Source organism: Vulpes lagopus, chromosome 2 (genome assembly GCF_018345385.1).
Source record: "Vulpes lagopus strain Blue_001 chromosome 2, ASM1834538v1, whole genome shotgun sequence".
NCBI classification, from domain to species: Eukaryota; Metazoa; Chordata; class Mammalia; order Carnivora; family Canidae; genus Vulpes; species Vulpes lagopus.
The window spans coordinates 16,575,287-16,597,657 of record NC_054825.1 but is presented as its reverse complement, the minus strand read 5'-3'; the positions used below and the strand labels follow the sequence as shown (position 1 = coordinate 16,597,657).

The 22,371-nt window shown below is 42.1% G+C and overlaps 1 protein-coding gene and 1 long non-coding RNA gene across 3 annotated transcripts; one reads left to right on the top strand and one right to left on the bottom strand.

Annotated features, from left to right (window-relative positions):
• Window positions 1–21,308, top strand: PLEKHS1 (pleckstrin homology domain containing S1). 2 transcript variants are annotated; one of them, XM_041736055.1, is made up of 13 exons: window positions 1–106; window positions 1,823–1,869; window positions 6,576–6,664; window positions 6,776–6,882; window positions 7,484–7,618; window positions 9,936–10,011; window positions 10,711–10,833; window positions 12,852–12,977; window positions 14,059–14,165; window positions 15,324–15,530; window positions 16,274–16,375; window positions 17,430–17,565; window positions 20,390–21,308. In XM_041736055.1, exons 2-13 carry the CDS (start codon window positions 1,842–1,844, stop codon window positions 20,558–20,560), a joined length of 1,407 nt encoding a protein of 468 aa, XP_041591989.1. In that variant the 5' UTR covers window positions 1–106; window positions 1,823–1,841; the 3' UTR covers window positions 20,561–21,308. The 2 variants fall into 2 exon arrangements, with proteins under 2 accessions (XP_041591989.1, XP_041591978.1); XM_041736044.1 differs by having other exon boundaries at window positions 10,708–10,833.
• LOC121479943 lies at window positions 17,011–21,442 on the bottom strand. Its single transcript, XR_005984863.1, has 3 exons — window positions 21,306–21,442; window positions 17,732–17,852; window positions 17,011–17,620 (listed from the first exon to the last, which is right to left on the bottom strand). It is a non-coding gene; the product is annotated as an uncharacterized LOC121479943 (long non-coding RNA).
• Between the last annotated feature and the right edge of the window lie 929 nt (window positions 21,443–22,371).

Sequence of the window (22,371 nt, the reverse complement as noted above, 5' to 3'; positions counted from 1 at the left end):
AATTTTCACCTTACCACTCAGAGCTCAGAGTGAACAGGGGTAAGGTCAGGAGACCCAGGGACGGAGTACTCTGCTGAGAACTGAATCAGTGACCACCTGGCTTCCAGTAAGTACTGCTTGGTCTGAATGTCTTAGGTTCTCAAGGCTGTGCTAATCTGAAATTTTATTTGAGCAAAATTGCTGTTTTGGGTTCTTGGTTCATAACTGTAAAGTCAGAAGGAAATCGGATCTTTTGGTATCACACTCATCAAACCCCAAATGACATTAAAATAAACAGGTTATAGGCAATGATAGTGGGTACATTCTCCTGAGTGAGATCAAAGAGATAAATCTGAAAGGCTTTTTTGTTTGCAGGCAAAAACAAGAAATGCAAGTAGAACTGTGAAAAGGTTTAATTCTTCTTTCTTAAATAGAAGGAAAAGCAAAGCGGTTCAGACGACAACTCTCAGAATTCCGTCTCAGCTTCTTTTTAATTATGTGGTCAAAGGCAAATTGCTTAGTATCTCTGATAACCGTTGTCTCATCTGTAAAATGGGTATTATACCATTGAAAAAGTAATGTCAGTTTTATAGTATTCTATGTAAAAATATATGTGAAATCTATATATTTTATAAATAAAAATAAATATGAAATTAAATGAGATTTCATATATCATGTATAATTTTGCTTATGTAACATAAGCTTCTGCTTATTTTGCTTATATAAGCAAAATTTATATAATAGGTTTCCTATATAATGGATTTCACATTTATATACATGTACTGGACTCATTATGTAGAATATGAAATTAATATATATAATATGAAATATATATTATGTAGGAAACACAGCATTTATTTACATGGACAAATGAATCTTGAACAATACGGGGGTTAGGGGTGATGACCCCCCATGCAGTTGAATATCCACATATAACTTTTGACTCCCCCCAAAACTAACCACAAACAGCTTACTATTAACCGGAAGCCTTCCCCGTAACAGAGTCAGTTAACACATATTTTTGCATGTTAACACATATTCTGTGTGTTATATATAGTATATATATATAGTATAAAGGGCCCTTTGCCCCCTCCCATTTTTCTGGCACTGCCCTGGCACTGGCCTGCTTGATGCTTCCTTCTATTTTGAGAGTCTTACTAATTCAAGGTAAAAATTGATCACCAGCACATCCCAGATGTCACAGATCTCCCCTGCCCTGAGGCCCTTTACCCTGTGGGATCCCCCTTCTCACAGGACCCCACAGGGGTCAAAGGATTGCTGGCACAGCTGCCCAGGAAGGAGCTCTGCCTCTTGGAGTCAATCTCACCCCAGAGCCTGGCAGACACCTGAGGTAGTCTGAGAACAGGGATATGCCTTGGTCCTTGCTCTTTAGTTTCCCTCTGGAGAAAGCAAGTTCCTGGCATGGAGAAGGGCTTATCTCAGGCTTCCTTTTGGCTAGTAATGCTTTCTCAGCTGCATTGGGTCCACAGCCTCTTGCCCTCTGGCCTGTTCTTGTCTCTCCTCCTTGGTGCTGTTTCTGGCAGGGACTTTGTTGTCAGAGTCACTTATGGAGCAGGAGCAGAGAAAGTCCAGGGAACACGGCTCCTTCTGTCACACTTAAGCAACACCTCGACAGAACTGCCATGTGAACGCAAGTTGCTTGGATGTGTCCTTGTTACTGTGGCTACTCTCAGCTTTGGGAGCAGAAAGGAAAGCAGGAGGCTGATAACCCAGTACAGCAACATTCACAGGCACCATCCTAATGCTGCATGATCATGTCACTCATCAGTGAATCACATTGTTGTTTAAGGACTAACTGGTGTTTAACTCTTCCTTTTGACAGATGAGAACAGACAGCCATAATGGAACCCAAACCTCAGAAGAGTCCAGGTATCCAGGGGGGTATACTCTCCGAAGTAAAAAACTTTATTGAAAATAACCAACAATTCTCACCAAGCTAATCAGGGTACAGAAGACAGTTTAGTGAGGCTAATGGGCAGCATTTCTGGGACAATGACTCTGGGTATGGAGAGTGGCAGGAGCTGTCGGATTTGGTTAATTATTTTGTAAGAGCTCACCTATGTAGAAATTTGACATTTTCTGATTTTCATTAACCAAATGTTCCATCTGTTGCTTGGAGATGGTACTAAAACCCAGAAAAGACTGAAGAGTATTTCATAATTTAGTAAGAAATTCTCACTTGGAAAAATTGCCTATGTTGTTATCATAGAGGTAGCTCGAGCTATATTATTCAAAGGTCCTTGTTCATGTTCATATAGTTCATTGCAGGTGGGTAGTTAGGAAAGCTGAGTTTAGGATGAAATAATTTAGAAATCAAATTATCCAATTCAATTGAAAATTAAGTATTTTGGGGATGCCTCGGTGGCTCAACGGTTGAGCATCTGCCTTCGGCTCAGGGCGTGATCCTGGAGTCCCATATAGGGCTCCTTGCATGGAGCCTGCTTTTCCTGTCTTTGCCTCTCTCTCTCTCTCTCTCTCTCTGCTTCTCTCTGTGTCTCTCATGAATAAGTAGATAAAATCTTTTTTAAAAAAGTATTTTTGAATATCTATTCAAAGCATCTATTATTAGTAAGGCCACTGTGCTTCATATTGCAGTAGATATACAGATTAAGTAATAGGGTCATTGCTCTCAGTGAGTTTATAGATTTTGTTGGGAAGTTAAGATCAACACATTTGAGTAGCTGTATTGAGAAGCTAAGATAAGCACAAATAACCAAGTTATGACAGGAATCATGAAATAAGTGTGAAATTTTATGGGAATCTGAGGAAGAGCTTGTAAGTAGTTGTGGGAATCCAGAGAGGCTTTATGAGAAGGCATTTAAACTAGACTCTGAAAGATGCATAGGATTTTAAAAAGAGATTGGAAAAGGGCACAACTGAGCAGAAAAGGGATGGCATGAACAAAAGCAATGCGTGGGTTAGAGACAGGATGTGTCAGAGGACAATGAGTATAGAAAGTAGAACGGGGAAGTGTAGAGGATGAGGCTGTGGCACTATCCTGTGCCAGACCTTGACCTCATATGGCCAGGAATCCTTGAAGCCTTTTGAGCAAGAGAAAGGTGTCATTAGATTTGCATTTTAGGTTGGTCATACTTTTTGAAATAGCTTTTTGTGGTGAAAATGATATACAATAAACCACATATTTAAAATGTATAATTTGTGGGGATCCCTGCGTGGCTCAGCGGTTTAGCGCCTGCCTTTGGTCCAGGGTGTGGTCCTGGAGTCCCGGGATCGAGTCCCACATCGGGCTTCCTGCATGGAGCCTGCTTCTCCCTCTGCCTGTGTCTCTGCCTCTCTCTCTGTGTGTGTCTATCATGAATAAATAGATTTTAAAAATCTTTAAAAAAATAAATAAAAATAAAATGTATACTTTGATAAGTTTTGATATATGTATATGCCTGGGCAACCAGCACCACAATCAAAAAACGGGCAAATGTATCACTCTCAAAAGTTTTGTGTTACTGATTTACAATTTGATTCCATTATGTTCTGAAAATATACTTGGTAAACCTTCAGTGCTTTCAAATTTATCGAGACGGGTTTTATGGCCCAGAATATGACCTATCTTGGTAAATGTTGCATATGCCCTTGAGAAAGGTGTGCATTCTGCTGTTGTTGAGTGTTCTAGAAATATCAATCAGGCCAAGTTTGTTGACAGTGTTGTTCAAGTCCACTATATCTTTATGATTTTCTGCCTATTTTTCTATCAGTTATGAAGAGAGGGATATTGAAATCCCTGACTGTTATTGTGGATTTGTCTATTTCTCTGTGCAGTTCTATCAGTTTTTGCTTCATGTATGCTGAAGCTCTTTTATTAGGTACATAAATCTGTAGCATTTTTATGTCCTCTTGATTAATTGACCCCTTTATCATTATAAAAAGATCTTGGTCCCTGGTAATATGTTTTTTGCTTTGAAATCCATCTCAGTTCCCCTTTCCTATGTTGGAGCCTGGAAACTCTCTCAGGGGAACAGTAGGGCCCACCTTGATTGCTTCCTGTCTTTTAGGGATCAGTGACTTGAAATGTCCATGCTCAGTGTCTTGAAAACCACTATTTTATATATTCTGTTTTGTAAACCTAGTCCCTGTTATTCTCTCTTTGCCCCAAGTGCTAGATCAGTCATATTTGTCATTTAGTCTCAGGGGTACATCAAGGACGGATTTGAAGATGTCAAGACTGGAATTGGGAGGTCAAACTGGACCACCACTGAAACACGGTGGAAAACATATAGAGGTTTCAAGTTCATGTGAATTGAAACATACTAAAAATGTTTGAAGGTCTTGAAGGAAGTGCTGGTAGGAATAGAGAAATAGGGATGGATCCTGAAGTATTCAGGAAGTGAAAATAGGCATGATTTAGTAATAGGCCATAAGGCTGATGGAAGGCTAAGAGTTAAGGCGATTCCTTAGCATAAGTTCTGGAGAAAACAATGCCATTGTCATGGTCAACAAATACCATCAGGGTTCTTGTGCCCTGGAATTGGTAGTCAGTATGAATACTGGGGACACCCTGGAAGTGCCCAGCCAAGGCAACATCTTCACAGATATTTACTTTATTTAAGATTCTGCTAATTGTAGTGGCGCCTGGGTGGCTCAGTCAGTTAAGCTTCTGACTCTTGATTTCAGCTCAGGTCATGATCTTAGGATTATGAGATCGAGCTCCACATCTGGCTCCATGCTAGGTGTGGACCCTGCTTGAGATTCTCTCTCCCTCTTCCAATGGCCCTCCCCGTCTTAAAAAAAAAAAAAAGATTCTGTTAATTGTATACAATGTTATTAGACACACATTTTCATAAAATATCTACATCTGTTGAACCCTCTAAATTTAATACCACCAAAGAGCCTCTATGTTATAGGCAGATGAGAGACTGGTTTATTCAGCATATGATAAAAGCTAAAATTTCCTCTCTTATTCATAAGAGCTATTCTTCAGCGAGCCCTAGTGGGTGCCAGGCCCAGTCCTGAGAGGTTTCCATGCATTAACTCCCTCAGTCCTCACCACAAATCTCTAAGGTCAGTGCTACTGTCTCCATTTTACAGATGAAGAAACAGGGAGATTTAGTGATCCGAGCTGTGCTATAAATACTTGTTCAGTAAATAAATCTGTGATTTATGTCCAAGGCCAAACAATGATTTTTAAAGAGGAGCTAGTTGCAATATTGTTGCCTTCTGTTCTTCTTTTCTTTTTCCGTGTGTGTGTGTGTGTGTGTGTGTGTGTAGGGATGAGGAGTGAGGAGAACCTAGAGTAGTTCTGGAGCAAGGAGAAGGAGGCAAAGTGAGGACAGCTGCCTAAGAATTACTAGATTCTAGGGGCACCTGGCTGTCTCAGTTGGAAGTCACCTGGCATGTGATTCTTGATACCAGGGTCATGAGTGTGAGCCCCACACTGGATGTAGAAATTACTTAAATAAATAAACTTAAAAACATGTTAAGAAGGGGACACCTGGGTGCCTCAGTGGTTACGCATCTGCCTTTGGCTCAGGTCATGATCCCAGGGTCCTGGGATCCAGCTCCATATCGGGCTCCCTGCTCAGCCAGGCGTCCGCTTCTCCCTATGCCCCTCCCCCTGCCCATGCTCCCTCAATCTCTCTCAAATAAAGTCTTAAAAAAACTATTCTAAAAAAAATGTTAAAAAAAAAGAATTACTAGATAGACTATAGTACAATGTGCCCATTAGCTGTGCTCCCTAATCCTTATTCTGTTTTCACTTTTAAAAAAGCTCTAACTCTTTAGTAAAGGCTGTCTTTTACAAAACCACGGACAAGCTACAACTATAGCCTGGATGCAAAAGCAAAACCAAGCTGGTTTTTTTTTTTTTTTCAAATAAATTTTATCTTAACAACATTGTGTTTTTCTTTTTTTTTTTTTTTAATTTTTATTTATTTATGATAGTCACAGAGAGAGAGAGAGAGAGGCAGAGACATAGGCAGAGGGAGAAGCAGGCTCCATGCACCGGGAGCCTGATGTGGGATTCGATCCCGGGTCTCCAGGATCGCGCCCTGGGCCAAAGGCAAGCGCCAAACCACTGTGCCACCCAGGGATCCCACATTGTGTTTTTCTAATTAATGAAAGGAGTGCATATGTCTTGAAGACATTTTTGAAAATACAGGGGAAAAAACTATAAATTTCAATACTTACTGAGAAGCTATTAACATTTTGGAGACCTTCTGATTTAATCACTCTGCCACCTGATTTTCAGGAGCAGGTGGTTTTGCTTTTGTTTGCTAAGCCAAGGTAAAGCAGAATTATCCTGCTCCTCTGGCTGGCTCCTCAACAAGGATAGAGACAAACCTTTGCTCACATCTAGAAAGCCAGCAACGGTGCCCCCAGAACTCAGAGCTAGACATTAAAGAGCTGCTACATGTCATCTGAAGCAAGGTCCTGGATGTGGATGGATAAGAACACTGTTGGTCATTTGGTTTTCTGTTTTCATGGCCTATCCTATTATAGATGTCCTTTTTCATAACTGAATAATTTGAAGACCTTTCCAGAGGTAAATAGTGTTTTCCAATTGAAGCAGTTCTTTTCCACAATTTACAGGGAACAAACTGAGTCTGTTCACTTTCTTTTATTAGGCAAACGATTTACATTTTATTATGAAAATGAAGTCTGCAAACAAGATTACTTTATTAAATCACCACCTCCTCAGCTTTTCTTCTCCGCTGTAAGTATTCACCATGATTTAACAGGCCTCCCACCAGGCTTATGAACATTTTTTAAATCCTTTCTCTTCCTCTGAGATTTAACTAAGATGCAAAATGGTTTCATTTTTCAGTCTTCTTGGAAAAAGCGGTTTTTCATTCTTTCAAAGAGTGGGGAAAGGAGTCTTCGTCTTTCCTATTACAAAAACCAACATCACCGAGGATCCATTGAAATTGACCGGTGTGTATCCAATCGGGAAAACCGTTTATAACCGTAAATACTAAAAGGTGCATGCAAGTTGAAATCTAAATCAATGACTGGAAAAAACAAAGGCTTCACACTTACAATTTTTGTTGCTGAAAAGAAGCTAAAATGAACGTTTTGAGTAAAACATAGCTAAATACCTATTTTGTATTGTATACTGTAGTTCATAAGTTATTAATTAATAAGCATCTAGTTACAAAAAGTTTCAATTCACTTAATTTATGGATGAGAGCAGATAAAATCATCATTTCATAAAGCCAAGATGGATTTTTCAAAAAGCATTTAGTTTGGCTTTTTTGTCCTCTCTTTCAGAAATTATGTACAAAAAGAAAATTAGGAAACATGATACTTTGTAGAACAAAGAATCTACATGAAGAAAGAATTTCTGAATTAAGTTTGAGGATGAACAAAATGTTTTCAATCAGTGACAAACCAGATCTAAACTTTTTATCTAAAATTATCAGACAACCTCCAAAATGTCGATTAAGCAGATCTAAATTTTATTCAGTTTGAAACCTAATATAAAACATTAGTTCTCACGTTTAAATGTTTAATACTCTATGTCTATATCTGACAGAAATTCCAGTGTAGAAGTTGGCATAAGTAGCCATGAAAAAATGCAATCTGTACATAAAATGTTTAAATGCTGCTCTGATGAGGTGATGTCCATCAGAACCACCAACAGGGAATATTTCCTCATTGGCCATGACAGGTAAGTGGTAAGATAGCACAGAATATTTCCCATGTGCACAATAAAAAAAGACAGACAAATAAAACATTTTTTAAAGATTTTTATTTATTTATTCATAAGAGACACACAGAGAGAGGCAGAGACACAGGCAGAGGGAGAAGCAGGCTCCCCACTGAGCAGGGAGCCCGATGTGGGACTCAATCCCAGGACTCTGGGATCATGCCCTGAGCCAAAGGCAGACGCTTAACCACTGAGTCACCCAGGCGTCCTGACAAATAAAACATTTTAAACCAATAAACAATAAACATACTTTGAACAGAAGCCCAGAGCCACATACTGTTCAACACCATCTTGACAGTCTTCATTATTTGTCAAAATACCTTGAAAAGTCACAGTATTCATTTCCTAGGGCAGCCATAACACCACAACTGGGTATCTTAGAACAACAGAAATAAGGGGGTTCGGGGGACAGGGCACATGATGTCATTAGCACTGGGTATTTTTTTTTAAGATTTTATTTATTTATTCATGATAGACATAGAGAGAGAGAGAGAGAGAGAGAGAGGCAGAGACAGAGGGAGAAGTAGGCTCCATGCTGGGAGCCTGACGTGAGACTCGATCCCGGGTCTCCAGGATCACACTCTGGGCCAAAGGCAGGCACCAAACCGAGCCGCCCAGGGATCCCCAGCACTGGGTATTATATAAGACCGGTGAATCACTGACCTCTACCTCTGAAACCAATAATACATTCTATGGTAAGTAATTGAATTTATTTTTAATTTAATTTATTTATTCATGAGAGACACACAGAGAGAGGCAGAGACACAGGCAGAGGGAGAAGCAAGCTCCTCGTAGGGAGCCCGACGTAGGACTTAATCCCAGGACCTGGGGATCACAGCCTGAGCCAAAGGCACACACTCAACCACTGAGCCATCCAGGTGCCCCTTAAGTAATTGAACTTAAATAAAAAATAAATTGAAACAAATTTAAAAACAACAATAGAGATGCGTTGTCTCTCTGTTCTGGTGGCTAGGCATCTGACAGCAGGGTGTCACAAGGCCACACTCCCTCTGAAGCTCTGGGGAAGGTCTGTTCCAGGTCTCTCTCCTAACTTCTGGTAGTTCCGGGGCTTGTGGCAGAACCGTAAAGTTCACACAGCCTTCTCCCTGTGTGTGTGTCTCTGCATCCAAACTTTTTATACGGATGCTTGTCATACTGGATTAGGAGGTCAGTATGACCTTGTCTGAGCTAATTACATCTACAATAACCCAGGCCGATTTCCAAATCAGGTCACATACTCAGGTACTGGGGGTTGGGGCTTCAATATCCAAACTTTGAGGGGACACAATTCAACCCATAACCCTACCACCATCACCCCAGATGCATCTCATGTAAAAGAACCCAATACACAGGGGCACTTGGGCGGCTCAGTCGGTGAAGCATCCAACTCTTGATTTCAGCTCAGGTCATGATCTCAGGGTCCTGGGATCAAGCTCCCTGCTCAGCAGGGAGTCTGCTTGTCTCCCTCCCCCACCCCCTACCGCCCTGCTCTCTACCTCTCCCTCTCTTAAAAAAGCAAATAAATCTTAAAAAAAGAAAAAGAAACCCAACCCAATACACAGATTATCTGCCCACGCTCCCTGTGTTCAGGAGGGGCAATGCTCATCCCTGAAGGGGTCTTTAGTTTTTAAGAGGGGATGTCCTGGTGCTAGCAAAGGTGCCTTAAATGGATCCGTTATAAATGATCAGCTGCTTGGCAGAGAGGCTAAGGTCAGGGGAGGAAGCTGTCAGAGGAGGCAGCGCAAGCTAACACCAAAGTGCGAAGAACCTTGATCTGTTGCCGACGAAGCTCAAGGCAGAAAGCTCTCTTTTTACGTTGTCATGAAAAGTCAATAGAAAAGAAGATGTGATTTATATAAATTCATTCCAACACCTTCTTCATAAACACATGGTTCCCCAAAGGGAGGCACACCTGGATAGCTACACAAAAGTGGCGCTGACAGGTTAAGGGGCCCGCTTAAGAACACAAAGGAAATCAGTGTCAAAGCCCAGAGCTCCAAACCCTATGATTATTACTGTTATTTTCCAGTGTTCTTCCCATTTCCCTGAGCTTTCCTCACAGAGGTGGCGTGAAGATTAATTCTAGTGTGCAAATGTGGAGGTGGTGAGGAGCCAGTGGGTCCTTTAAGCTACTTTGGAAAAAAAAAAAATCTTTATTTCCCTGGTACTTGCTCCCACGGCCTGTTCCAACCTTAATAAAAGAGCCCTTCTCTGGTTCAAAAGGAGCACAGGTGCTATTGTTGCCACACGCCAGCTGAGAATTTATTCCTATCAACAGGGAGAAGATTAAAGACTGGGTCTCCTTCGTGTCTTCGTTCTGCTGGGATGTGGAAGCAGCACGCCAGGATACAGAGGTGACTCTACATCACTAATGAAATAACAGTGAACACCACCCCTTTCACGGGGACACAATGGCAGCTTTTTCTTTTCCTCCTTAGCAACTGGCCTCAACACAAGGGATAAATAAGTGAGAGAATGTACAGCCTTGTTATTTTTATGATTAAGAGTAGGGGAAAAAATACTTTTGTCGTTTTGCAAGAGACCTAAAAATACAGACACTTCCAATCTTCATTACTGGGGTTGGAGGAGCGAAAGGTAACTGTGGCATTTTTTCAAGAGTGGCCGAAACTATAGTACTTGCCATGATTGTCATGCAAGGTGCATAACGGCTGCCTTTTGAATCCACTGGTAGACATGCCTTGGCTTCCCTCTCCCTTGGCCTCTGCTTTCATCATAAGCATTGAACAACTTAGAAAACGTGCCAATTCAAATGATTAGAGCCAAGGGGCGGTGTGCAGAGGGACATAAGCTTAAAAAGACAGGTAGAGGGAAACTCAGGGCGTCTGCAGGCCCGGCTGAGAGTCCTCAAGGGTTTGGAAATAGGAGAGAGGCATGATCACGTCATGTCTTAGTGAGTTCCAGAAGGCTGGCTGGGGGGTATAAATGTTAGTGGTTAAAGACTGGAGGCAGGAAGCCCCTCAACAAGGCTGTTGTTGAATTCCAGGTGAGAGATCGATCATGCCCTGACTGCAATATTCCTTTTCCATAAGCAGGAGAAATTCTCATCGGGTGATAAAAGGCCCTCTTCAGACCCCAGCCCTCTCTTTAATCTCTCCAGCACATTAGAGGCTGTCACCCGAGGCTGTCAGACACCAAGAAACAGTCTTCCGGATGTGGTAATCAGACTTGTGTCTACCAATCAGGACGCTTTGCCTGGGGGTCAGCTCATGCTTCAAAATTCTTACGATGTATCTGACACCTTCCTCTGAGTCCAAAGCACCAAAGAATGATGTTTAGCTCTAGTGTTGATATTATGTTCAGTCTGTTTCTTATACGGTGAATGAGCCTTCCTGCATGCCCTGACTACCTCGAAATGTATTCATTCATTCTAGGTGTTTCTTGCATGCATCTGGGCGTGTGGGGTGGAGAACTTTCCAGCTAACCCAAAGCCTACCTGGCAACCTTGGTTTCACTTTACCACAGAGGGCACAGATTACTCCTATAAAGAGATTCCTGAAACATCACTTGTTTTCTGCCACACAACCTATACTTCTGGGGTAACATCAAGGTTCTTCTTTCTTTTTTTTAAAGATTTTATTTATTTATTCATGGAAGACAGAGGGAGAGAGGCAGAGACACAGGCAGAGGGAGAAGCAGGCTCCCTACAAGGAGCCTGACATGGGACTCGAAACTGGGTCTCCAGGATCACCTCCTGGGCTGAAGGTGGTGCTAAACCGCTGAGCCACCTGGGCTGCCCAACATCAAGGTTCTTATTAATTTCCTTCATTTACCCAGATTGATCTTGTTTTTCTCTCTGACTTCATCTTCTAATGAAATCCATTTGAGGGGGGGAAAAAAGGACATCTGGCCCTTGAAGATGACTTGTGATGATACTCTCTGCTCTCTCAGATTTGTAATCTTTCCAAGTTTGGATAAATGGGCCGATTAGTTGTTTGGTTGTTTGTTTTTTTTCTTCTGCTATGGATACCATCTTGTCCTTTCGAGATGTAACCACTGACTTTCCCTCCTCCCTGGGCCCCCAGCACATCTTAATATGGCATAACCTCCTATTTTATCTAGTTGGGAGCTCTCCAACTATTTTAAAAGCTTTCTGCAGCAGATCAAATTCACCAGGCCAAACACCTCATTTGGTATTTGTAGGAAATGGGTTGCAAAAGAGAACTCTTTTCAGTAAATTATGTCTTGTTTTTCACTCATGATATCCCTTCTGCCTAGAGATAAGATGGCTGGTCGTCTTGCCCTTTTTTCACACTCTGTCTTCGAACTCAGTGCTTTTTCAACCAGTCCCAGTTAAGATTATCGTCTGCCTTGTTGGGGTTTGTTGTTGAAATTAGGTGGGAACCCTTCTTCCTCCCTAGTTCAGCCTGGTCTAGCCTCATGATCTTGGCCCTAGAAAAATGGACACAGTTGAAAGTATTATGTTTTAAAATCACTTTCCTTCAAGGACTTCTTAGAGCACATTCAAGATCTTGTCAAACCCCCCTGCTCTAAGGCATTGTTCTTAGAAGAATCAAGTTGTACTTATAACAATTTCCCTGGCATGCAAAGCAGCTGCTTTAGTAGTGTATTTTGTAGCTACTGTGGAGGGAAGGCAGTAACTAGTTGAACCTACATTACCTTGAAGACTATAATTCATACTATCACATGATCAACACCTAGCAAATTGCATTGCTATGGAAACAATAGAAGTATGTGAGCAGAACACAAAAGGGGAATATTGAGCAGGAAGAGGAAAGGTGTGGTGCCTTGACCACGGGCTAATTACCTTCTCAGATGGCACTGAGTGAGAACTAAGCAGGTGGGGGTGGGGGTGGGGGTGGGGGCCTCTGTTCCAGAGCTTCCTGCCTTAGAACACTGCCCCCTACTCCCACCAGAAAGAACCACTTGTTCTGAGTTTCAGATCCCAAGGGTACAGAAAAGCCTGAATGATGGGCTAAATTTTTAAATCATCAAGGTGACCCAGACTCAAGAGGCAAGTTCAAGTTGTGTGGGCTTCTGCATGTAACCTTGGAAGATTCTCTGATTTTCCCAACACAATTAATCTATTACGGCTTTTCCAGAGAGCATGTGGTTTAATTCTGTCCCCTGCAAAAAAGCAAAGAAAGAGAAAAAAAGAAAGGAGAGAAGGAAGAAAAAAGAAAAGAATTAATTCTGTCTCCATCTCCTCATTCAGCATCTAATGGGAAAAAAATCTCCAGGACTCAGACAAGCTCATTTACCACACGACTTCTTGTCAGGAACTACTGAAGATACAGAAGAAGAGAGTCATTATATCAGTCCTCAAAGTATTCTTTCGGAGGTAACCCCTTCCCTCCATTAATCCTTCATTCCTTGCACAAATATTTGCTGGGCCCCTGCTGTGTGCTGTTCCTGAGGCGGCGCTAGGCTGGGTTCAGTGGCACAGAGCAATGAGTCAGGCCCAGGTGACGTGCTCACAGTGTTGACGCTTGAACAGGAGCCAGCCACCATACGAGACAGAAAGGGCCCCGCGCTGAAGAGAGATGCTTGTAATATGCGTGCAGGGCATGAGGGAAGGAAGGCAGGCGAGGTGATTTCCAGACAGAAGGCCAGCGGAAACAAAGCTGAAAAACCATTGAAAAAATACTCCCCCCAAAATTAAGTACAAAACGATGCAGTAGAAGTTCAGAGAAGAAGGAGATTGGCAATGGCTGAGGTGGTCAGAGGGGGCTGTGGGGCCTCACAAGGCCAGAGGAGAGGGGGCACTCCAGGTGAAGCCAGTAGCATGAAAGCTGGCTCTGGAAGCCCACCATTCACAGGGGAGCAGCGGGAAGACTGGCTTGACCGAAATGGATTTTTCCAATTATGGGTTAATGATTGATCTGTTGGGCAGGCAGTTAAAAGCCCTCAGGGTTTTTGAGCAATCATCCCCCCCCCCCCCCCCCCCCCCCCCCCCCCCGCAATGACCTAGCTATGAGGGGCTAGTTGAGAGCCTCCTGGGGCCAATATTTGCTAGGACCTTTACAGCTCCTTGAAGCAACTTGGCTAGCCTGTGAGCAGAATAGCCTGAGGCCAGCTCTGTGTTTGTGGGAGCCTCTGACCCAGCCAGGTGACATGATTCTACAGTAGCACTGGTTGGGAAAAAGAGTTTATATCATGAAGTGCCTAGTGATGAAATGGAAAACTAAATAGCAACGTAGTCTGATAAAACACCGTATTGGAAGCATTGGGGGAAACCAGAAAGAGAAAACAGACTTTGCGTTGGAGAACTTCTGCCAATTCAGTCTCCAAGAATGAGCACCACTGTTCATCCAATGGTGGATGTACTTACTATTTCAGGGCCCAGCACCATCATGGAAGGGGTAAAAAGGTATCGATTATTGGTAGATTTGCATCCTTACACCTGTTCCTCTTGTCTGTAGTTGGATTCTTTTATTGCTTCCAGTGATTCTGGTGAATCTCCTGAACCTGGTAGTCCAGACCAGTTCTCTGAGAGAACTGAGCATCATTACATGTCAATGAAATCCTGGTAGGTAAAATTGCCATGTTCTTTTTTTTCCCTAATGATTCTTTTTTAAAAAATTATTTATTTATTTATTTATTTATTTATTTATTTATTTATTTATTTATTTATGAGAGAGAGAGAGAGTTCTAGCAAGGGGGAAAGGCAGAGGGAGAAGCAGACTCCCCACTGAGCAGGGAGACCAACTCAGGGCTTGATCGCAGGACCCTGGGATCGTGACCTGATCCAAAGACAGCTGCTGAACTGACTGAGCTACCCAGGCACCCCTAAAATTGCCATCTTATTAAAATTGATTTTAGCTAATGCACTTTTATAGAACAATTACTGTTGATATATTAATATAAAGAAGCATTACCATAGACCAAGTTCAACACATTATTCCATAATTCCAACACAAAAAGAAGTGAGAATGGTTTCTCCACCCACTGAGAGCCATTTAGTGACCTCCTCAGGCCATATTCTGTCCCCCTGGGAACTTATTTTCTATTCTGAATTTATGTCTCACGCTCTCACTTCTGCCTTCCATGCCCTCCCACTGTAAAGGGTTATTTTGCCTCCATATCCATTTCAGAAGGGAAGTTTGTTGAATTTGATTCTGTGATTCTGAGGGTTGGGCACATACTTGAAGACCTTGTTAGTTTTCTCTTCTTAAGATTTTATTTATTCATAAGAGACACACACACAGAAAGAGAGAGACAGAGGCAGAGACACAGGCAGAGGGAGAAGCAGGCTCCACACAGGGAGACTGACGTGGGGGATCCCTGGGTGGCACAGCGGTTTGGCGCCTGCCTTTGGCCCAGGGCGCGATCCTGGAGACCCGGGATCGAATCCCACATCGGGTTCCCGGCGCATGGAGCCTGCTTCTCCCTCCTCCTGTGTCTCTGCCTCTCTCCCTCTCTCTCTCTCTCTCTCTCTCTCTCTCTCTGTGACTATCATTAAAAAAAAAAAAAAAAAAAAAAAAAAGGAGCCTGACGTGGGACTTGATCCCAGATCTCCAGGATCAGGCCCTGGGCTGAAGGCGGTGTTAAACTGCTGAGCCACCGGGGCTGCCCACTTGTTAGTTTTCACATGACTCCTAATTACCGAAATCTGATTCACACACCATAGGAAGTTGAAAACAGACATGCTGAAGGAGGGTTATTGTATTAACTTCTTATACACTAGTTTTTTCAGAGAGACATCCCACGAGTCTGCTGATAACAAAGAGGAATCCCAGGCCCTTCCAGAGATCCAGAATGAGAGCCTTCACTTGCAAGAACAGGGCTCACAAAAGGACTCTTGCCTTCCACCTGCCAATATGGAAGCACAAACCACAAATGACAGAAAGGAGTTGGCATCACTTACTGTTGTGCAATTATCTATACTAATCAAGTAAAGTTCTAATTTCTAAAACTTTCTGGGCCCTTAGAGCAAGGCAGCCTTCCTTTTTTTTTTTTTACTCAGAGTTTGAATTTTAAAGTAGTTCCTAAAAATCTCCAAGTCAGCCAATATTTTGACCAGCTTCCCTTTCTCTCTGATGTGGTGTCCAAGGACAGTGAGTAACGGAGCTGGAACAAAGTGGTCCCCTGGGCTGTGGGTAGCATTTCAAATAGTTCTAAAAGTTCTCCCCTGGCTGGTCTTTGAGGCCCTGGAACTTTGGATCACACCGAACTAGGTAGCATGTCACCCAATGTCTACCATTAAAATTATGGGCACATAAATGCATGAGGTTTGGATATAGAATAGGAGGGGGACATGTAGGTTTTAAGTGATGCCAAGATGAGATTGTTCTCCATTTTAACTCTTTCCAGGGTCGCCTTCTATGGAATCATTTCTATGGAGAAATGAGCAGATGGATGTGATATATAATCAACTTAGTCCATTTCTAAAAAAAACAAAAAACAAAAAAACAAAAAACTTAGTCCATTTCTTACACCACTGTCTGCCATCCACTACCACATTCCAAGAGGGGTGTGAGGGCATTAATGAGTAACAAATTCATAGTCTCCAAATTTAGGGGACAATCTTAAACTGGAAAATACCAACTTAGGTGTAGGAGGCCAAAGTATACTCAGAAAGTACAGTTTAGAGCCAGAGACAGTTTCCTGATGTGCCTTTCACATTTTATCTCATAGTAACATCCCTGATGAAGACCAAGTGGAGAAACTAAATGTGTTCCTTTCTCCTTCTGACATCATCAATTATCTCACTCTCACAGAAGCTGCAGGACGGATATGGTAGGTTGGAGATCTGAGGAGTTGGAAGATAGGGAGATGACAATTATATCTTGAAACTCTGTATGTGGCAAAACAGAGAGCTTGGACTGTGGTGTTGCTGTGATCACCAGAGGTCTTTGGTTGAGGGAGAAATAAGGGTGTTGCTGTTGGAGCTGGGAAGTGGGTTGCAGATAGGAGGACCCACAAGTACAGTCAGCAGCAAGTGTCTGATTCTTTGAAAGTAAGGAAAAGCAGAAAGGAATAGGTATGGCCCAAGGAAATTATTCCCAATCAATGAGCAGTGATTATCCGATAAATGAATGACATTAATGAAGTCAACAAGGATATAAGGTCTAAAAGAAAAGGGTGGACCAAGGTCAAAGACTTCCAGATACCAGTTGGTCAAGGACAGATACGAAAGAGAGAATTTTCTTAAAATCAGCACCGTTTACGTAATTGTACATCATTTTTTAAACTTTGCAATTTATTTTGGTGGAAGATTGCATTTTTACAAGGCAAGAAATCCCTTTAATGTAAAGGGATGACAAGTTATATAAGAGGGCAGGAAACACCGTCTTCAACTTTTCCAAATTCCCTATACTCTCAGAGGCTCAATTAATACTTGACTGAGACTATAGACTTCTCTGTACCTGAGCTTGCCCATTCATGAGTTCCTTTATTGTTCATTAGATAGTCATTGTATAATCATCATGTGCTCACTCTCAATAAATACTTATTAAACACCTTCTGTTTACTTGGAATTACATAGCTATAAATTTTTTTTTGAAGGTAGCACTAGATTTCTGGGGTCTCATAGCCTGGCAAAAAAGACAGTCACATAAACAAGCAAATATAAAATGCATGTTATTGAAATATAAAATAAGTGGGTGTTCCCACCATGCAATAGAAGTCCAGGGGAAGGGGAGAGTAATGAGAGAAAGTGGAGGTGGGAGTTTGTCGGCCTCAGATAGGGTGCAACATGGCTGAAGAAGCTGATGATGATAATGAGGGAACCCCATTCTGCGTCCTGTGAGCACAGTCTCACACTTGCATTGAATGCTGTGTCCCATTGCAGTGTGGCTCAGTGGCAAGGTCCCCCACGCCTGGGATGTATATTTTCTCATGGCGACCACCTCTTGGCCGTGAATGATCTGAAGCCCCAGAGCCTGGACGAGGCCTCCTTATTTCTCAGCCGGTCTGTCAAGAAGGAGGTGAGTCTTGCTGACCAGCCCCGGCTGGGAATAAGATCAAAGTCTTGGGTGGAATCTGAACAGTATACATAAATACATGTAAGTCACACAATGTTATTTTAGAAACTTTTCAAAATTCTTTCACATATAGTAGTATCTGGAGAGGGCCCCCAGGTAGGAGACTAACCATCAGGATCCAAGACCTCAGACACAGCATGAAGATGGCAGAAGGAACTTGCAAGGGAATCACATTGGCTCAGGGTTTGTGTTTCTTCTCCTCTAGCCAATTTGTGCCTTGGCTTTCTCTTCTGCAAAATTGGGAGTAAGGATAATACTCTTTGGAGAATTAAGTGTGATAATATCTGTCACATGCTTACAAATGGGACTGGCACCCACTAGGTGCTCCATAGCATTACTGCTTTTACTTCTCCAACTATTGGCTGGAGAATGTTGGCCAGGGTCACCTTTTTTACTCTTTAGACACCTCATCTGAGAAATGGGCCTCACCATACCTCCCTCACAGTTATTGTAAGAATTAAACAAAATGTGTGGGTACGTATTAATGATGTATGTTTTCAAAGGCCTAGCCATGACTCTGCCTATGAGTAGGGTCTCCATGGGGCAGATTCCTTCCCTGGCCTATGTTTATTTTTAACATGCCACATGACCTTAGGAAAATCACTTTCTCCTCTGGGCTTTGGCTTTTTTTTTTCTACAGTAAGATGGTTTTCTTTTCTTTAATTTTTAAGATTTTATTTATTTATTTTACAGAGAGGGTGTGCACACAAGCAGGGGGAGGGGCAAAGGAAAAGGCACAGACTCCCTGCTGAGCTGGGAGCACAATGTGGGGCTGGATCCCAGGACCATGGGCTCAGGACCTGAACTGAGGCAGATGCTTAACCAACTGAGCCACCTGGGCGCCTGATAGTTGGTTTTCAAACCGTGTTTCCCGGGCTTGTAAGAGAACAAGGAGTTGAGGAAGAGATGAGGAAGGCGAAAATATGAAAGACTTCAATGAAAACAATCTATATTTATCATTTATCTGTTTTCTATGTTGGCTCTGTTAGCTCTCCTTGAAGAAATGTTTCCTTTGCTTAAAATTCCTAAAAACCACTCTGTTAGGTCTCTCAAATTTCTTCCAGCTCTGAGAGTTTATGAATCTATAGGTGTTATCTCTTCTGCATTATACAATAATCTCATTGGTTAAACAAATGGTGTTATCCATATTACCTAAATGGGAAAAGCCAGCAAGGATGAATGAATTTCTAAGGAATATAACTAGTTAGTGGCAAAGCAAGGACTCACTCCTTCATCCAGTCACTTATTCGCCATTTATTGAATATCTCCTGTATGCTGGATCCTGGGCTAAGTCCTAGAGCAAAATAAGTGGCTTCAGCTGAAGTTTGAGGAGCTCACACCTTATGAATCAAACAGGCATGTTATGTGCTAGTTACTATACAGTGTGTGCTCTAGGATGTGAACAGAGGGCCACAGCACCAGAAAGAAAAAAAGGAGTGAATCTATTTGAGGAAGGCCAGAAAAGTGTCTTGGAGAAGGGTAGTGTCTGTCTTGGGTTTTGAAGACCAAGTTGGAGTTTGGAAAAGAACTAGGTTTCATGGGCTCAGTCCAACAATCAGGTGACTATAAAAATTTTCCTCTGCCAGAAACTCACACTGGGGCCAAGGGTTCAATAGAATCTTCTGAAAGTTACCAAACTACTCCCACCCAAAGATCCGGCCATCAGCTCTGAAGTCAAAACATGAATTTTTGCCTGGGAGCAAATCCAGGAACTCCACCTGGGCATCACTGACTGCTGTTTATCAAGACTGCCTTTCTAGACTGTGGAGTCACTTGCATGGGAGGGAATGACAGTCTATCTCCTGTGCTGATTCCACCTACCCCTTTCTACTGGATCACAATCAGATGCTATGGAGAAAGATGGGGTGTTTGCCAACATGGTTATCTGGCAGGTCAAAAACTTCTTTCCCACTCTACCATTACTGACTATTGTTTATGTTAAAATGGATATCCAGTTCTTTTTAAAAATCCAAATAGCTGATTGAAAAGAAGGTTGGAAGAAGGGAATTGTGGAACCAAAGGAGGGGCAGCCAAGGGCCCCTGTTGTTTTAGAGCATTTGTACCAATCAGATCTACTTTCCCTCCTGTTGGGCTACAGTTGAGAGGCAAGGAGTTTGGCTTGGGGATGGAATAGGGACACCGAGAGGAGGCCATGTGAGGTTTTAAAAGGAGGAGGAGAAGGGGTTTGTATTTAAAAAAAAAAAAAAGGTGGAGGGGCATCTGGGTGGCTCAGTGGTTGAACATCTCCCTTTGGCTCAGGGTGTGATCCTGGGGTCCTGGGATCGAGTCCCACATCAAGCTCCCCTCAGGGGGCCAGCTTCTCCCTCTGCCTATGTCTCTGCCTTTCTCTGTCTCTCATGAATAAATAAATAAAATCTCAAAAAAAAAAAAAAAGGAGGAAATGCTAGATTACAAGAGACACATCAAACCTCAATTTTCCCCCAATCTTTTCAGGGGCTGGTTTTGTATGGTTTCATCTGTATTTTCTATTTCAAGAGGCTTTTGTTTCCTGGTGCAACTGGGCCCATCAGGCATCATCGGTGCTTTCTGGAATCTACCAAAAAGACTCAGGCCAGTGACCACCCAGGGAATAATCTTTCACCTGAATATACAGCTCATCCTGGCTTCCTCTGACCTAGATATTGTGGTTCATCATAGGATTTTTCTTCAAAGCCAGCTTCAAAGGGTGTTAATGAGGACAGCCTGAGAACAAACAATCCTATGGATAATCTTTAGTCATTTGATTTCCTTCTTATTTGTATTTTAGAAAATAAAACTCACCATTGGCCGGATCCCAAATTCAGAGAAATTCCATGCTGTACCCTGCATGTGCCCCTTAAAATACGAACCCTTAAAACTGGTTAAGTCTGGACTGGAGAGGACACTGAAGAGGACTCCAGCCATTAAAAAGAATCAGCATAAAGGAACTGGAGAGTAGCATGCTAGGACCCACCACAGAGGAGCAAGGATGGGCCCTGGACTCTGCAGAGGCTCCACCTCACACCTCTGTGTGAGATGAGGCGAGTCAGCACACCTCTCTGATTTTCTGCATCCATATCTAATAGCGGGAATAACTCACCTCTCTGGCTGTTGCATCGGGGATGTTGAGAGAGCCAAAGGGGAGAATGACTATGGAACACAGAGGAAATGTAAGGCCTTTTTATCTCAGACTTTGTCCCACACACCACAGAGATTGGGTAAGTCCCTCATCTAAAATGCATTGTGTGTTCTCTGAAGTTGTGGTCCACACAATCCCTTCTTTGTTAGGGAACATAGAGTTGGAAGTACTCATTCCAGGAAGACAAGATTCCCAAGAGAAGCGATACCGTATCAGCCCTCCCAAACACTTCCCACTACTTGTCATGCCCATGGTGCAAAATGCTGAGTGGCATCTTGGACTCAGTAATTATCTTGTTTTCTTAAAGGCCCAGTAACTATTCTAGAAGTCAAAGCAGTAGGTCATCTGCAGCAAAGATCTGTTTTCTCTATGAGTAATTAAGGCAACGACTTAGCGCTACTACATTTGAAAGGTCTTAACGTATTGATTAATTAATTAATTGATCCTACGAGGCCAAAAACATCAAATCTTTTCACATATGCAGAAAAACAAAGGTAGAGAGTGAAAGGACTAATCAAATATGGGGAAGCTGGAGCATAAGGAAGCTTCAGAAAATATATCTTACCATGTTGTCATTTTGTGCAGGAAGACGTCAAGGCTCCAAATGTTTAATAAAACAAGCAAAACAGAAACAGATTCATTAATACAGAGAACAAAGTGGTGGTTGCCAGAGAGGAGGGGATCGGGGCACGGGCAAAGAAAGAGAAGGAGATTAAATGGTACAAACTTCCAGTTACAAAATAAGTACATCTCAGGGATGAAAAATACAGCTTGGGGAATAAAGTCAATAATACTTCAGTAACATTGTATGGTGACTGCACTTACCGTGTTGAGCAGAGCATGATGTATGGAATTGCTGGATCACTCTGTTGTGCCATAGTATGTCAAAAAATAATAGTAATAATAATAAGATATTTCTTCTGTGGTTCCCAATTTCATAGCTATTTAGTGGCAGAACCAAGAATTTAAAACCAGCTCTGAAAAACAGATGTCTTGATCCTCACTTTGTATTTGGACTTAGGTTTGAAAAGACCTTCAGCAGATAGAAGTCACATTCAAATAAAGATCTGTTATCCAGATTGTCTAAAGATTCTTACCTACTGTTTCTTTTTTTAAGCTAGACTGAAGAATCTGGTTTTTCCTTTGTTTTATTAAAATGTAATTGACATATAGCATTGTATCAGGTCAAGATGCACAACCATAATGATCTGATGTGGGCATATTCACCTACTGTTTCTGCTTCCAGAAATTTGTCCTACTGTGTGAGTAATGTGTACTCACACAACACATCGGATTTTTTTTTTTTCACGTTCACTGGAGCATTGTTTGTAATAAAAAAAAAATTATTCCGGATTGCTGAATTATGAGGACTTCGTGTAATTGGATGGATCCTCTGCAGATGTTAGATGTTCTACATGTGCAGACATGGAAAAAAATGTTCACAATATAGTAAGAATGAAAAAAGCAAGTTGCAGAATCGTAGGTGTGACATTGTCCCTTTTTTGCAAAAATAAATTACCAGTGTGTACATATACATATGCATGTATACAAAATTTCCCCAACCCTAATAAGACAGCAATGCCTACCCCATCAGGTTGTCTTGAGGTTTAAATGGGTGATGTATGTACAGC

Coding starts and splice junctions, on each gene's coding strand:
- PLEKHS1 (XM_041736044.1), top strand. CDS start 1,842: ATGGAACCCAAACCTCAGAAGAGTCCAG. Junction 1,870..6,575: donor CAAACCTCAGAAGAGTCCAG/GTATCCAGGGGG, acceptor TTCTTTTATTAG/GCAAACGATTTACATTTTAT. Junction 17,566..20,389: donor GCCGGTCTGTCAAGAAGGAG/GTGAGTCTTGCT, acceptor TTTGTATTTTAG/AAAATAAAACTCACCATTGG.